This window comes from Lolium rigidum, chromosome 7, assembly GCF_022539505.1.
Source record: "Lolium rigidum isolate FL_2022 chromosome 7, APGP_CSIRO_Lrig_0.1, whole genome shotgun sequence".
Classification (NCBI taxonomy): Eukaryota; Viridiplantae; Streptophyta; class Magnoliopsida; order Poales; family Poaceae; genus Lolium; species Lolium rigidum.
The window spans coordinates 320773234-320788370 of NC_061514.1; the positions used below are offsets into that span (position 1 = coordinate 320773234).

The following is a 15137-nucleotide window of genomic DNA, read 5'->3' on the forward strand; positions in this document are numbered from 1 at the left end:
GATTGATTGAAGAGATTGGAGAAGGTTGATTGATGCCAGTCTTGAGAATATAAGTTAGTTTATATAGCCATAAAAGGTAGTTTAGGATGCATGTGGTGACATCACTATTAAGGATATCCATGATGACTCGTACATGGTTTAACATGTGAATAGATAAACATGGTCTCAAAAGTTATGTGTTGCTTTCGAGCTACAACTAATAATGACTTGGCATGCTAGTACCACCTTTTTATAATCTCTTGGCCATTGTGTGACGGGTGGTCAAACATATAATAATATTAGTTATACTTTTCACAACTATGTCTATCAAAACACTATGTTTCTGGCACTTGTGACAACTTTTGTGGTTTGGTTTGTTTGTGCATTGGTCTATGCAACAACAACGTATGTGGATACTTTTGGTTGTCTGCCCAAAATTTCATGACACAAGTCTATCTATACAACATAAAGTGTAAACTGGATGAGTCATGTCCATGTCAACACAAAGTAGATATGTAGATAAGTAACTTAATCCATGATAATAGATAAAAGGTAGTGTACAAACAAAAGTTGTTGATTTACTCGATGCCACCATTGACAAAGATAGCTTGTATACATATGAGTTGCAATGTTCTATTTTTTTAGCCCTCCGCTCACCAGTGTTAGTATATCAATAGGCATGGGCCATTTTATACTCCCTTCATTTTTGTATATAAGAGCACCACCTATTTTGTGGTAGAACTTTGAATAATAATTTGACCAACAAAGTACGCGTTTTATGTCACCAAAAGTATAGCATTGGATTCATATTTAAAATATGTTTTCAACAATATGTTGTTGGTGACATAGAACTTATATTTTGTTGGTTAAATGATCAGTCGAAGTTTTGCCCCGGAATGCGTAGCGGATTCATACTATCGCCTGTTCATATTACTCCGTGTATAAGGTTCGATCGAAGTCAAACTTTGTAATCTTTGATCAACTATCTATGATAAAATATTATAAAAAATATGTTGTAAATGATATGATGTATATTGCATTACAGTGCTATTGATATTCTTGATTTCTAAATAAATAATATGTTTTTATATTTATAATTGGTTAAACTTAGCGAAGTTTGACTTTCACCTAACCTTGTATGCATAGTAATATGAAATAGGAGTACCCAGCAGGGGAGAGCATCCAACTTGAATTGTATTTAATAGTATTCCTCAAAAAAATTGAATTGTATTTAATCTCCTATAATGTTTTTCAGCTATTAAAGGTAGGTTCAAACGAACCAGAAGACAAAAAAAGACAAAAAACATGTACCTACGAAACGAACTAAAAGATCAAATGGAAATGACTGAGACATCAAATAGGATACCCAGTTACCCACTAGGCCACCGCCATAGAAACTCTAGCAAAGCACGGAGGAATGCCTCTGCGAACGTATATGGAGCATCACACTACCGAGTACAACATGTTCACCCACTTAGCGGTCCAAAAAATAGCATGCCAAGTTTCTCTACACTCAACTAAGACAACATCGCAAGTACAAACAACGATTCATTCTCCCCCCAACTCGCTCTCCTCCCTCTACAGTTCTTGCGGCCTCCTTCTCTCTCGCCGGGCCTCTCCCTCCTCCTCTCCGCCGGGGTAGCCGGCCGGAGATGGAGAGGAGATGGCGCCGGAGTAGATAGGGTTAGTTCTAGGTTTCGTTTTTTGTCCTCTATGGCGTATGGCGCTCATGCCGGGAGGGAAGTGGCAGATCTCATCGGCCAGATCTGGCACTGCCTTGCTCCCCTTCTCTTCCTTGTCGAGCTGCGGTGGTCGGAGCTGGAGATGAGGCGATGGAGGGAGGCGAAGATCTCCATAAATAAGGCCGTCATGGGCGGATCTGGTGGCCTGATGTGCAGTGGCAGTCCCCTTCTTCTTCCTCGTCGTGGTGACGAGAGGAAGAAGTTTCTGCTTGTTGTTTCAGATGGTCGTTGCATCTGCAGCAGAGAAGATTGGCTTCTTCTCGGAGGATCTACACGGCGCCTCTGTCGCCGGATCTTATGGCTGAAAGGCAGCCCCTCCTTCCTTGTATGGTGGCGACAGGCCGCCTGCAAGACCCTCGGAGGATCTCTACGGCGCCACTGCCGCCGTATCCCACGGCCGAAGGGCGGCCCCTCCTTCCTCGTGCGACGGCTTCAAGCCGTCCTCAGAACAGCAACTTCCTCCGTCAAGCTTTTTTGCCGACTCGGAGGTTCTTCAAGCTCGACGGAGTTGGCTCCCACCGCTGTGCCCCAAGTGGTCTCGTCCCCGGCGGCACAGAGGTTGACTCCGACGAGCTTTGCAGCGGTGAAGCTGGAGCTGGACCCGATCGCTTTTTTCAATTTCTTCTTGAGGTCCTCACTGTAATTTCCAAGGGCTTGCTTGTAATTTCCTATTTCCTCCTGGCCTTATCTGTAATATGTAACTCCACCGCTGATGAATCGAAGCCCTAGGTCCTTCGGGGCCCTTCCTGTTCAAAAAAAAAAAGTACAAACCTTTCTAGCTAACTATGCTAGTTGTGCCGCAAACACCATTGAAAAGCATTACAAAACCCACAAGAAAAACAAGAACACATGAAAATGGCCTCAACGATCATCGCCAACCAACACTTCTGCAACTTAGTGCCTCATATGTCATCGATGGCACAGAGACATTAGTTGAGGGCATTATTGAGAGAATATCCCTATGGTTTGATTGACGTGCTGAAATTGCTATTCTTCTGTGAACATCTCAGTATGACACAGGAGTTTGGCGAACATCTCAGTATGATAAGTTGAATGTGAGGAAGAATCCAAGCAAGCATTACATGTTTGGAACATGGTTTTTTTCAAAAACGTATGAGGTCGAGTAGATACAAATCAAACTATCAGATTATGCATAAAAATTACTGTATTATTTTACTTGCGTGCTACTTAAAAATACCTAGCATTTACATATGAGTCTGCAAACTAAATAAATAAACAACTTCTCTGCAAGTACTACTACTGTATGAAAAAACAATCTATTCTGTTAAGGATTTTGTGATTTCTGAATGGTATTCTGAAGCAGCATGGCATAAAACAGTCAACAGTCAGAGACAACAAAGAGATACTGACAGCTAAATAGGGCCACAGTTCAACCCAGAAAAGAAAGGAGATTAGAGCTACACAGGAATTGGCAAACGTGGTGGCAGGCATATGGTAATCTCGAGACATAGAAACATAGCATATATTGAAGTACAGGTCTTATAATACAGCAGTTTTCATGTCCGCTAAACGATAAGCTTCATTACAGGTACGGAAGTTCTTGTTTAGTAGTGCTAGAGCTAGAATGGCAAATCGAAGCCGCCTCACATCCATATCCTAGATAATTCTTATCAGTCATAAGCTCTTCTGTTGGCAACTGGGGATCTTGAGCGCTGGACAGGGGATCGGCTGCAGTTATACAAAAAAGATTTCATCAAACAACAGGAAATAGATAATGTGAACAAAAGAAGAACTGAACACTCTTCCTTGGGAAAAAAAGAACTGAATGAATACTCAAAGGTTATAAGAAAATTTCAACAATGTTGGTGTCATATGGCCACCCCAAAGTAGCTTGTACTAGTAATTTGAGGATTAACTACTGAATTACACTGTAGGGGATTCCCCTACGGTAAAGGTTAAAAAAAACCTACTCCCTCCGATCCTAAAAAAGTGTCCGGAGCCTATTACAAACACGTTTTGCATTTAGGTCCTTCTACAATCAGGAAAAGAAGCACACAGTACATCCGCATCACACGCGACGCGAGTTGTCTCGCTTGGGCCAATCCATTCCCGGCAAAGCCACAGAGCTAATTAAATGCACGTGGTCTGCCTAATAAAAAGTGGAGTGCGGGTTAAGAGTCAAGAAAACTTGAGGATCTTTTTGCAAATTATCATGACAGACATTTTTTCTGAACCGGAGGGAGTACTAAATTCAGAAGTGAGCACATGTTCATTTATTACAAAAAAATGCAATAACTGATCACCTTAAAGTATTGTGGCTAAATGGAATGGAAACATCCTAATGAAATCATCTGCCAAAAAGTGCAAACTAACAAAGATCAAGCAAAAAACAATCCAAGTGCATTACCTTCGATAGCGATCACGGACAGGGCTCCTGCTCCTGTCATATGAACCATATGCAGGGCTCACTGGACGACCATAGTCAGGACTAGGTCGTGACCTTTGGTACACTGGGCTAACAGAACGGCGATATGAACTGTCATCCTGCCTTCCATAGCCACCACCCCTACTTGGCTTGTCATACCGGTCACCTGGTTCGGTATCATCCCTGAAGGCATACTCAACAGAAATCACTCTGTCCAGTAACTTGCTGCAGAGGGCAAAGGAAATCAATTAGGTATATTGCTACAGAATAAGATTATTTCACAATCAAAAGACATTCCAGGTCAAGTACAAGCTTCAGAAACATCATACAATACATCCCTTACACCAAAAACTGTAGATACCCATATGCTATGCAGTGTCATTCCCCCATTGACTTTAACCATTAAACAAACACTCAAATAAATCTTACAGTGGAGGGTATAAATAAGAGATAAACAGGCTGCAGTCAAATTCATATCATTAAATAAACTCGGGAACAGGTGAAAGTGGTACATACGTCAGATGAGTTGCATCTAGGGCTTTGCTGGCCTCTTCCTGTGTTTCAAATTGCACAAATGCAAAGTTCTTCCTTATCCTAACATTTGATATCTTCCCAAATGGATCAAAATGCCTTTCAAGATCAGTAACTCTTGTGTTGATTGGGTCAAAGTTGATGACAAACAATGTCTTAGTAGGCTTAGTGTTCACTGGTGGCTTACTATAGCCATCACGATCATCACGTCTGGTTCCACGGTCACCCTGTTACATGAATCACCAGACACAAATTAAAAACGAACTGAAGGCATTATTATTTGGCACAAGTGATCACCCATAATGTGTCCATAATCTTTGACGTGTTAAGGTTCAGTAGGGTTATGCAAGAAGAGCAAGAGAAATTACCCGTGACCACTCCACTGAAAGTCTGCGTCTCCCAGGGCCAAAGGGATAACCATCAAGAGCCCGTATGGCATCATCACCATCACGCTCATCCTCAAAGTAGACAAAAGCAAATCCTAGAAATGGTAAATCCACAAGTAAGAACTATATGAAACTGAATCTCTTACCCCGACTGTTCGATGACAACATGATTTTTCATTAGGACAAACAACTAAACACAACAGCCTCAAACCTAAGAGAAATAGAGAATACTGCACCTGCACAGATCTGATGGTATCAAGAGCTCTAATGCAGTTACTGGTAGATTCCACTCATGATGAGGCTAAGAATGGTGTTGTACAACTTATATTCCAAAGTAACAAGGTATGACTTGAGACATTGAACATGCTTCACCATTCTATAACCAAGAGCCTCACAGACATCGCTTATTCAGACAGAACACATAGCAAGTTATCAAGTTGATGCCCGGAGGATGGCGTAGTGATACTTCTAGTCGTGGCATGGTATGGCATGATGGAACTGATGACATGGCATGATGGTCGATGTCAATCCCAGCAAAACAGCAGTGGTAACAGATTACGGTGCATCATGAAACGGATGGCCAAGTGCAGGGAATGATGGCCGGAAGAGGGGATGGAGGGTGAGTTGAGGAGCCCCAGGGGGAGCTATGTATGGTTGCCTCGGTAGTTCCTGCGCCAGAGTAAACATTTAAACATCTTGCCGCCTATTATTATACATACATTGCTTGCATTGTGGTCTGCATGACATGGATCATTGTATGATACGTGTTCCACAGACAAAATTTACAGAAGCATAATTAGGGAAGCAAAATACATCAACTGATTCATCACAAATTAGTACAACTAACATTCCAATCCTTTTTGTAGAAAAAACATGCACAAATTGAAATCTTAAGCGAATCAATCAATTATAATTACTCCAGGATTTTATTGTCTAATACTCAATCAAAACTAATTACACACTCTAGTGAGATACTTGTCAGGACAGATAGTATCCGGTACAATTACAAATCAGACCTCATCGCAGTACACGTGAGCGCATCAGATACAAAGCAGTAGAAATACGGCAGGATAAAATAGAGAAGCACAACTAACGGGGATTAGTGAAGAAAAATACATCATCTGATTCATCACAGATTAACATGACTAGCATTCTGGTCCTTTGCAGAAAAAACATGCACAAACAGAAATCTTAAGCAAATCAAAACTAGTTATTCCGTGATTTTATTCTCTAATAACCAATCAAAATAACCATACACTCTATTTAGATACCTGTGGGGAATCAATAGTACACTACAAATACACTCTACCCACAAATTTGTTCATCAATTCTGTACCCAAAGAACTTGGTACTAGTATCATGAAATAGCTTATCAGATCAGATAAGAAGCGGTCGAAATACAGCAGGATAAAACAGAGGAGCAAAACTAACAGTGATTAGTGAAGCAAAATACATCAACTGATTCATCACACATTAATTTGACTAACATCCGATTTTCTGTAGGACATGCACAAATTGAAATCTAAAGCGGAACCAAAACTAATTATTCCAGGATTTTATTCTCTGATAACAAATCAGAACTAATTACAGACTCTACTGAAACACTTGTGGGGGATAGATAGTATATGGCACAGTTACACTCCATCTACTGGCAAAATTTCTTCATGAATTTTGTACCCAAGAAACTCAGTACTAGTATCGTGAAATCAGACCCCAAGTGAGTGAACAAACTGGCAGTGCACTTGAGCACATCGGATCAGATACGAAGCAGTAGAAAATAATAGGGTGGAATAAAACAGAGGCGTGACCATAAACTTTACAGAAGCATAACTAGCAGGGGATTAGTGAAGCAAAATACATCAACTGATGATTCATCGTGGTTTAACACGACTAGCATTCCGATCCTCTGTAGAAAAAGCACGCAGAGACTGAAAACTTGAGCTGATCAAAACTAAATAGTTACTCCCAGATTTATTCCGTAGTAATCAATCAACCAGTGCATTCAGACACTAGTGGGGGACAGATATATACTATCCAGTACAATCACACTAGATCAAATCTGTTCCGTACTGGTATCACGAAATCAGACCCTAGGTGCCGAACAAACTCATGAGGATTACGAATCAGTTGACGACAGTAGGGCGTGAGGCGGTGATGAGGTGAGGTGAGATGGTACATGAGGGGATTATAGGGCGAGTGGCGGACCTGACTTCATGTCGATGCGGTGGATCCTTCCGTAGCGGTAGAAGAGGCGGTCGAGCTCCGAGTGGCGGGTGTCGTAGTCCAGGTTCCCCACGAACACGGGCCTCATCTTGGCCGAGATCCGTGCGCAGCGGGAAACCCTAGCGGGGAGGAGAAGGAAGAGGAGGAGATCAGAATTAGCCGCCGAGGATGGGAGGGACGCCGGAGGAGAAGCAGAGAGGGTGGCACCTTCGTCGCCGAGCGAGGTAGAGGGAGAGGCGACCAGGGTTCTTCTCCGGCTTCGAGCTGTGGTGCCTGCGAGTGCGATCCTCTCTTCTCTTCCCTTGTTTTCTGTTGGCTTCTGCGGGTTTCCTTCCGGGTTGGTTGTTTGGTTTGGGGACGAAGGCTCGAGCTCGTGCCGTGTTGGGCTTTGGGTCCTGCCTCCCGCCCGCTGCCGGCCCATTTGCCAATTATGTTCATTTCTTTTTTATTTTCGTTTTGTATCTTAGTAGTATTATTTTGTGTTCTCTCTCTTTGAACAAATTTCATGTGTTTCACCACTGCATAATAATCGCCCAATGGTGTTTCACCAAAGTGTGCAGGTACTAGTTTTCTTTCACTGCAAGGCCAACCTCAGTGTTTTCACTTCTAGGGTGTTCCTCTAAGATATGGTGAATTTTCTATTATAGCAATTAAAAGCCACAACACTTATTATGGGTCGGAGGGGGTATCACATTGTATTGTACCTTAGATGCGTTTGATAAGTATCATTGTAGAGCCACGGTGGAGCAAGACTAAATATCGGCCTTGTAGCCGTATTCTTAAACATCAATTTACTCCAGCCCTAAACATAACCTCCTAGCTAGCAGATTAACAATTATATGCCAACGTGGTTGAAGACGTGTGGTTAAACCACAAGGACAAGTGTGCCTCATATTGACATACGTAGCTAGTATTTGTTTGTGATGTCCAGTAGAAGAAATAAAGTTACATAGGTGACATCCTAAGGATTTGAATGCGCAAAGCAATGACGAGCACCGTGGGAACTAGTCCACATGAACATGGTCAGTTGGTGACTGATTAGTCATAAACTTGCACTTCCTCCGGTCCAAATTACTTTGTCACATATTCAATAAATCTAGACAGAGACGACTAATTTAGGCCAAAAGAAGTAGTGAAATTTCAATAAATATCGTACGAACTATATGTTTGTTCTTGTTCATCTAGTTTTGCTTGAAGTCACCATCTAACACCCCATCACGACAAGAAAAAAAGGCACGTTAAATGATACTTGGCTGGATAGGGGCCTAAATTATAAAGGGTCGGCTAGATAAGCTCTAAAGTAGTACTCCCTTCGATCTATATTACTTGACACATATTCAATAAATCTAGACATATATAGCTAATTTAGGTTAGAGGAAGTAGTAAAATTTCAGAAAATATAGTACGACCCAAATGTGTGTCCCTATTCATCTACTCCCTCCGTTCACAAATAAGTGTACCTGCGGGATTTTCAAGATAAATTATGAGGTGGGTGAAAAGTACATTGGAAATATGCATCTCTCCTCTTTAATTCTTTTATCTCCAATGAGCTAAGTGTTTGTAGAAAACAAGAAAAATATATGCTCAATATTATTGGGTTTGATTTCCGTGCGATGAGAGAGAAGCAATTAAATTGCATTGGTAAGATAGGAGTACACTCTTTTGTGGACAAAGTTTAGAGCCTAGATGTCCACTTATTTAAGGACGGAGTGAGTAGTTTTCTTTGAAGTCCCCATTTATCACCGATCACGACAAGAACAAAAAAAAGCCAAGTTAAACGATACTTGGCCGGATAGGGGCCTAAATTATAAGGGATGGATCGGCTAGATAACCTCTAAACTAGTACTCCCTCCGAACCAGATTATTGATCACAAATTCAATAAATATGTATAGAGACAAGTAATTTAGGTCATAAGAAGTAGTGAAAATCAGGAAATATTGTACAACCCAGATGTTGGTACCTGCTCATCTAGTTTCTCTTGAAATCACCATCTATCACCCATCACGACAAGAAAACAAACACAATTTAAACGGGTCGGATAGGGGCCTAAAATATAAGAGATAGGCTAAATAAGCTCTAAACTAGTGCTCCCTCCGATCCAAATTCCATATCGCAAATTAAATGAACCTGGATCGATTTTAGGCAACATTTTACCTAATTTGTGACAAGTAGTTTACGTCGGAGAAAAACTAGTCAAATTTCAGGAAATATCATACGACCCGATGTTTGTCATGTTCATCCAATTTTCCTCAAGGTCACCATCTATCACCCATCGGGACAAGGAAAAAAGGCAAAAAGTGCACAACCCTTAGTTCTTGTGGTGTGGATAAGATATTAACGCATGTGCTACGTGGAGTCAATGACACCAATTATGGCTCTTCCTCTCTAGAGATAAGCTATCCATATCCGCATGAGTCTCAAGCCATTGAACAACAAGTACTCGATCGATCCCAAACATGTTCTAGCTGGACTCATTGCTTATATATAGGTATGATGATCGTATCCGCATGCGGCAAACAGATCGAGCTGGCCAATGAAATTCAGAGCAATATCTACACTAGTTTAAGTGCTGATCAATTTAGTGTCACCTGCCTCATGGGTTCCACGGAGGCCATCTTGTCTGCGCAGATGGCCAGCAAATGCTTCAGCGTCAGTAAGGTATAAGCTTCGCATCTCTTCCACATGCTTTTACGTACCTCAGGAAAAGAAATGAATCCCATGATGGCATGATCTCATGCGTTGTTCTTCTTCGAAATAGGCTTTCGCCCCGCTTTATAAATAAAGCCGCAACGGCCGAACCGATACAAGGTGGAGAGGAGAACCTCTTACAAAGCAGAGCAAAGATAAAATAAAAGAAGAACACAGAAAACCTAAACTTGCCACTGGAGACAGATGCACGAAACCAAGTCGAGTCCGGACTCCACAACGACGCCCCCAAGAGGGTAACGACGCAACGCGCCGCCGTCGTCGAGACCGCGAGGTCTGAGGTTTTCACCCGGAGCCAAACCACGGGGCGGATACCCACAACGACGCCCCCAAGAGGGTGACGACACCCGCGAGCATCGCCGCCGTTGGCGCCGAGGCGCCGAGTTTTCACCCGGAAGCATCCGCACACCGCACCTGAAACTAAGCCGCCCTAGTCCCCAAGCTAGGCTTCCGAAACATGATCCGGGAGTTGCCAAAGCCGAAGCGCCGCCAACACCGGGATCCCCCATCGTCTCGCTCCTCGCCATCCCCATGACCGAAGAGAGAGACCACCACCACCGCCACGTTGCCCGCCGTAGAGCCACCCGCGCAGCCCACCTTCCGAGGCCGCCGCCCGGCATCCCCACGAGCTCGAGCCCATGGCATGATCAGCACACCACAACACGAAACGGCAGGGTATGACGACACCATAGCATGCAACCGTCAAAGCAAGTGGCATCCTAGGGAGGGGATCCACCCACCGCCACCGAAGGAGCACGCCGTCCGGACGCGGTAGCATGGCCGAGGAGGCCTAGATTAGGCCCGGCCGCCCGCCGTGCCACGATCAAGCCCCTAGCCAAGCCGCCGCGCTGCTCGCGCCTAGGCTGCCGCCGCCATCCGAGCTCGCACGCCTTCATGCCGTACCTACCCAAGCCACCACCGAGCCGCCATGTGCTAGCCAAATGCCATGGACGGCGCCGCCGCAACCTTACTCCTCGCAAGATAGCCCGGCCGAGACCGCGCACCACCGCAAAGAAGCACCCTCGCCACGACGCCCGGGGACATAGCCGCGCCGTTACTGACGCCACCACGCCGCTGGTCAAGCCGGTCAATTTTTCGGCATCCCCAAACTCGCCACCGAACAGCAGCCAAAGCACCGCCTCCACCTTCTCGAACGTAGGAGGAACCTCGCGGGTCGCGCTGCCAAGGGCCGCCGGAACCAGGCCCACCTGGCCCAGATCCGGACCAGCAATGGTGCAGCATGGGGGGCTCCGCCGGCGTTGGCCAAATCCAGACCCACCTGGTCCAGGACGAGGCCCGTCCGGCCCAGATCGGGGCCCGCCTGGCCCCAATCCGAGCGGCGCCGCCACCAGCAACTCCCTCCGCCGCTGCCTTCCGTCGCTGCCCTCCGCCGCACGCCGCGTCCGCCCACCCCTCATGCGTTGTTATGTTAAGTTTTGCTCTTTTTGTTGTTGTTTGCAGTTCATGGCGAGCCCCGTGCCACAAATGCAGAAGCAGTGTGATGGTAGCAGCAGTGCTAGCAGCGCCAGCAGAAGACAAGTGGAGAAGAATGAGACGAACAGTTTCGCTGCGAAGATTGTCGGTATGCAGCAGCAACAGTTGAAGCCACGGTTCGCTCTGGAGTTGGATGGGCTTAATTGCTTCGAGACCATTGTTCCTCTCTGAACTCTGACGCACTCTCCGTTTCCAGCAGATAGGTTTTTTGTTTGTGGAATGCTCGTTTAAACCTTCAAAATAAGAAAACTACATGCATCAAAGCGGTAGGAATCAACTCATCCAAAACAGGAGATGGGACACATCGAAGCGCTTGGGAACATCCAATTGCAATTCACCACAACTTAGGTGGTGATGTGGAGGGAAATTGTAGGGTCATTCCTATTCCTGCGGCACATGATAATGATGTTACCGTTGGCTAGGAACTCTGAATCTCTCTCGCGATGACACTGACTGAGACACAGACACAGGGTTTTTTGCGTTGCTGAAAAACTTAGCAACTTTTCTGATTCATCTTTCTCGCCTTTTATTCAGTACAGAATGAGTGGCAGGTAGAGATCCTACCATTGCGCCATGATCCGATCTATATGCTCGCGCCATCCTACGAGCCTAGAAACAAGGCGGTCACAAGCAACACGCACGCTCTAACACTGCGCCAGATCGTGCCTAAGTGAAAAACAACTTAACTGAAGGTGTAACAGCTAAATTTAACTAAAAGCAAAATGTCTAGATTAAAACAGCTAACAAATGATGCTGTTGGGTTTGATGTTTATCAATCACGTGAACAATTGTATTTGGAAAATTATGGTGATTCCGAACTATCAGTTTGGGTTCTTGAAGATTTTAGTACTGAAAATTAGACCTTGAATCAAAAGGTCAGCCACTTACAATTGTTCGGTAAAAAGTATTCATCACTTCCTTGAATTATAATGTTATGATTCACCCGGAAGACAATCTTATATCCCTTTTGCTTGAGTGCGCACCCTCGGCCAAACTGCAAACTCGTGAAAACAGATGAACGATCAGGATAAAGCGGTACCGATTCGGGATGGGGGGCAGGACCGTCTGTCGGGAAATTATAACGCACTTCGTACAACCCACGTAGAAGACCACCTTCAGCACCGCGAAGCACACGAACTCGAGCTTCTTCCTGATCGCCTCTTGTCCCGATACCCACGCCTCGCCGCAGACCCAACCGTCGAACATCCATGTCGCTCAGCGCGAACAATAGCTTTACCATCATCTTCTTGTCGGCTGGGGAGCAGGATCCAGCGTGTCCACCAGATTAGGCCTCGCAGATGCCGGATTCGGCGACTCGTCGCCGGCTTGGACCTAAAGGTTGACTTTTTCATGGAGGGGAGCTCGGCGAGCCGAATGGTGGAGGGGAGCGTGGCAATGCATGGAGAGCTCGGCGGCGAGGCGACCGGAGCTCGGCGGGGCGAGGCAAGGGGAGAGCAGTGCAGAGAGGGTGCGGGTGGGCAAAGATGGTGCGGGTGACAGCGAGGGTAAGCGCACTGAGCGGAAAGATGGGGTAGAGTGCTGGTTGAAGTCAACAAAGTTCGGGCTCAAAAATCAAGCCCGAGCTCGGCCCAAAGTGCGAGCCCGACCCGGCCCGGTCAGGATTTTCGGGCCGGGCTGCCCATGCCCAGCTGTAAATCAAACAAGCACATGCCTACACTCAAAAAAAAAAAAGCGCATGCCTTGGCCACAAGACGCCACAACAACTGACGAGTGAGCAGTAATGAAATGCTAACGCACCGATCGATGCATGTACGTACAAAAATGAGTTGGACTTGGTCGGATCATGATGTACTGAGGCAGACTCCACAATCTGAGAGAACCCAGTCCAGAACTCGAGATAGCCTACCGGCCAGCCGGCGATGCAGCCGGAGCCGGCCATGGCGCCGGTGCACGTGCTGGTGTTCCCGTGGCCAATGCAGGGCCACATCAACTCCATGCTCCATCTCACAGCGGGTCTCCTCGGCGCCGGCCTCCACATCACCTTTCTCCACACCGACCACAACCTCCGCCGCGTTCACCGCGCCAACGCGGCCACCTCGCCGCGCCTCCGTTTCATGTCCGTGCCGGACGGCCTCCCTGACGACCACCCCCGCTCGGTGGACGACATCAAGGATCTCGGCAGGTCCCTGCGGACGACAGGCTCCGTCGCGTACCGTGCTCTCCTCGCCTCGCTGCTGGTCGACGACGGCGGTTTCCCGAAGCTGTCGTGCGTCGTGGCAGACGGCTTGCTGCCGTTCGCCACCGACATCGCGGAGGCTCTTGGTGTGCCGGCGCTCCCGTTCCGCACGGAGAGCGCGTGCAGCCTCCTGGCCTACCTCTCCGTGCCCAGACTGGTGGAGCTCGGCGAGGTTCCCATCCCTGTAGGCGCCGAACTGGACGCTCCCGTCCATGGCGTCCCGGGCATGGAGGGCTTTCTGCGGCGGCGAGACCTTCCAAGCTCTTGCCGCCGTCACGCCGAGACCCACGACGTCGACCCCATGCTGCAGGTTTTCGTCAGCCACACCGCTCACAGCTCCGGGGCGCGGGCGCTCATACTCAACACGGCCGCGTCGCTGGAGCGGTCGGCGCTGGCGCACATCGCGCCGCACATGCGCGACGTCTTCGCCATAGGCCCTCTCCACGCCATCTCGGCGGCGGCAATGGTGCTGCCGAGGGCCAGCTTGTGGCGCGAGGACGACGGTTGCATGACGTGGCTCGACGGGCACGCGGACCGGTCCGTCGTGTACGTGAGCTTGGGGAGCCTCACCGTCATTTCGCTGGAGCAGTTCACCGAGTTACTGTCCGGGCTCCTCGGCGCCGGCTACGCGTTCCTGTGGGCGCTCCGGCCCGACATGGTCGGGGCGAGCCCCAAGGAAGCCATCGAGGCGGCGCGGAACGGCGGCAAGGCACGCATCGTGGACTGGGCGCCGCAGCGGGACGTGCTGCGGCACCCCGCCGTGGGGTGCTTCCTGACCCACGCCGGGTGGAACTCCACGCTGGAGGGCGTTGTGGAGGGCGTGCCGCTGGTGTGCTGGCCCTTCTTCATGGACCAGCAGATCAACAGCCGGTTCGTGGGCACCGTGTGGGGGAACGGACTGGACATGAAGGACGTGTGCGAGAGAGCCGTCGTGGAGAGGATGGTGAGGGAGGCCATGGAGTCCGGCGAGCTAAGGACGTCGGCTCAAGCGCTGGCACAACAGGTGAGGAGGGACGTCGCTGAGGGGGGCTCGTCCACCACGGAGTTCCACCGGCTCGTCTCCTTCATCAAGCAGCTCAGTTGCTCGTTTTCGTCGATCACACGCTGTCGGCATTAGTTTTTTTTTCTTTTCGTTTGGGCTCGGTTGTGCTGTGGTCCCAGCTGTTTCGTTGTATGATTGTATTGGTCGGTTGCTATATTAATATAGCGGGACGAAAGCCGATTTTGAGAGGAGGTGATGTTGTTTTTTTCTTTTTTTTAATAAATTAAAAAAAGGGGGAAGCCCCGTACAGCCTAATATATTTTATTATTTAAATATTCGTGTAATTTAGATCACACGAAATCGTGTAATAATCATTTTTGAAATGTTAAATTTATTATATTAAGTTGATTGAATTGTTAGACTTTATTGAAAGTTTTGAAGAAATAATAAATTTTTGATGACCTATTTGACCTGAACATGGGTTTAAAAACAAATTTTATATGAGTAGAT

General features: G+C 46.9%; 3 protein-coding genes across 3 annotated transcripts; 2 read left to right on the forward strand and 1 right to left on the reverse strand.

Annotated features, from left to right (window-relative positions):
• Positions 1–3163: 3163 nt before the first annotated feature.
• LOC124674686 (serine/arginine-rich splicing factor RS31-like) lies at positions 3164–7564 on the reverse strand. The gene is made up of 6 exons (XM_047210732.1): positions 7455–7564; positions 7230–7366; positions 5007–5119; positions 4624–4865; positions 4090–4332; positions 3164–3410 (listed from the first exon to the last, which is right to left on the reverse strand). Exons 2-6 carry the CDS (start codon positions 7333–7335, stop codon positions 3353–3355), a joined length of 762 nt encoding a protein of 253 aa, XP_047066688.1. The 5' UTR covers positions 7336–7366; positions 7455–7564; the 3' UTR covers positions 3164–3352.
• Positions 7565–9667: 2103 nt separating this feature from the next.
• LOC124679248 lies at positions 9668–11873 on the forward strand. Its single transcript, XM_047215044.1, has 2 exons — positions 9668–9906; positions 11416–11873. The coding sequence occupies exons 1-2, from the start codon at positions 9739–9741 to the stop codon at positions 11617–11619; spliced, it is 372 nt and encodes a 123-aa protein (XP_047071000.1). The 5' UTR covers positions 9668–9738; the 3' UTR covers positions 11620–11873.
• Positions 11874–13328: 1455 nt separating this feature from the next.
• On the forward strand, positions 13329–14762 carry LOC124673265 (myricetin 3-O-rhamnoside 1,2-glucosyltransferase UGT709G2-like). Its single transcript, XM_047209380.1, has one exon. The coding sequence runs from the start codon at positions 13329–13331 to the stop codon at positions 14760–14762; it is 1434 nt and encodes a 477-aa protein (XP_047065336.1).
• The last annotated feature ends 375 nt before the right edge of the window (positions 14763–15137 follow it).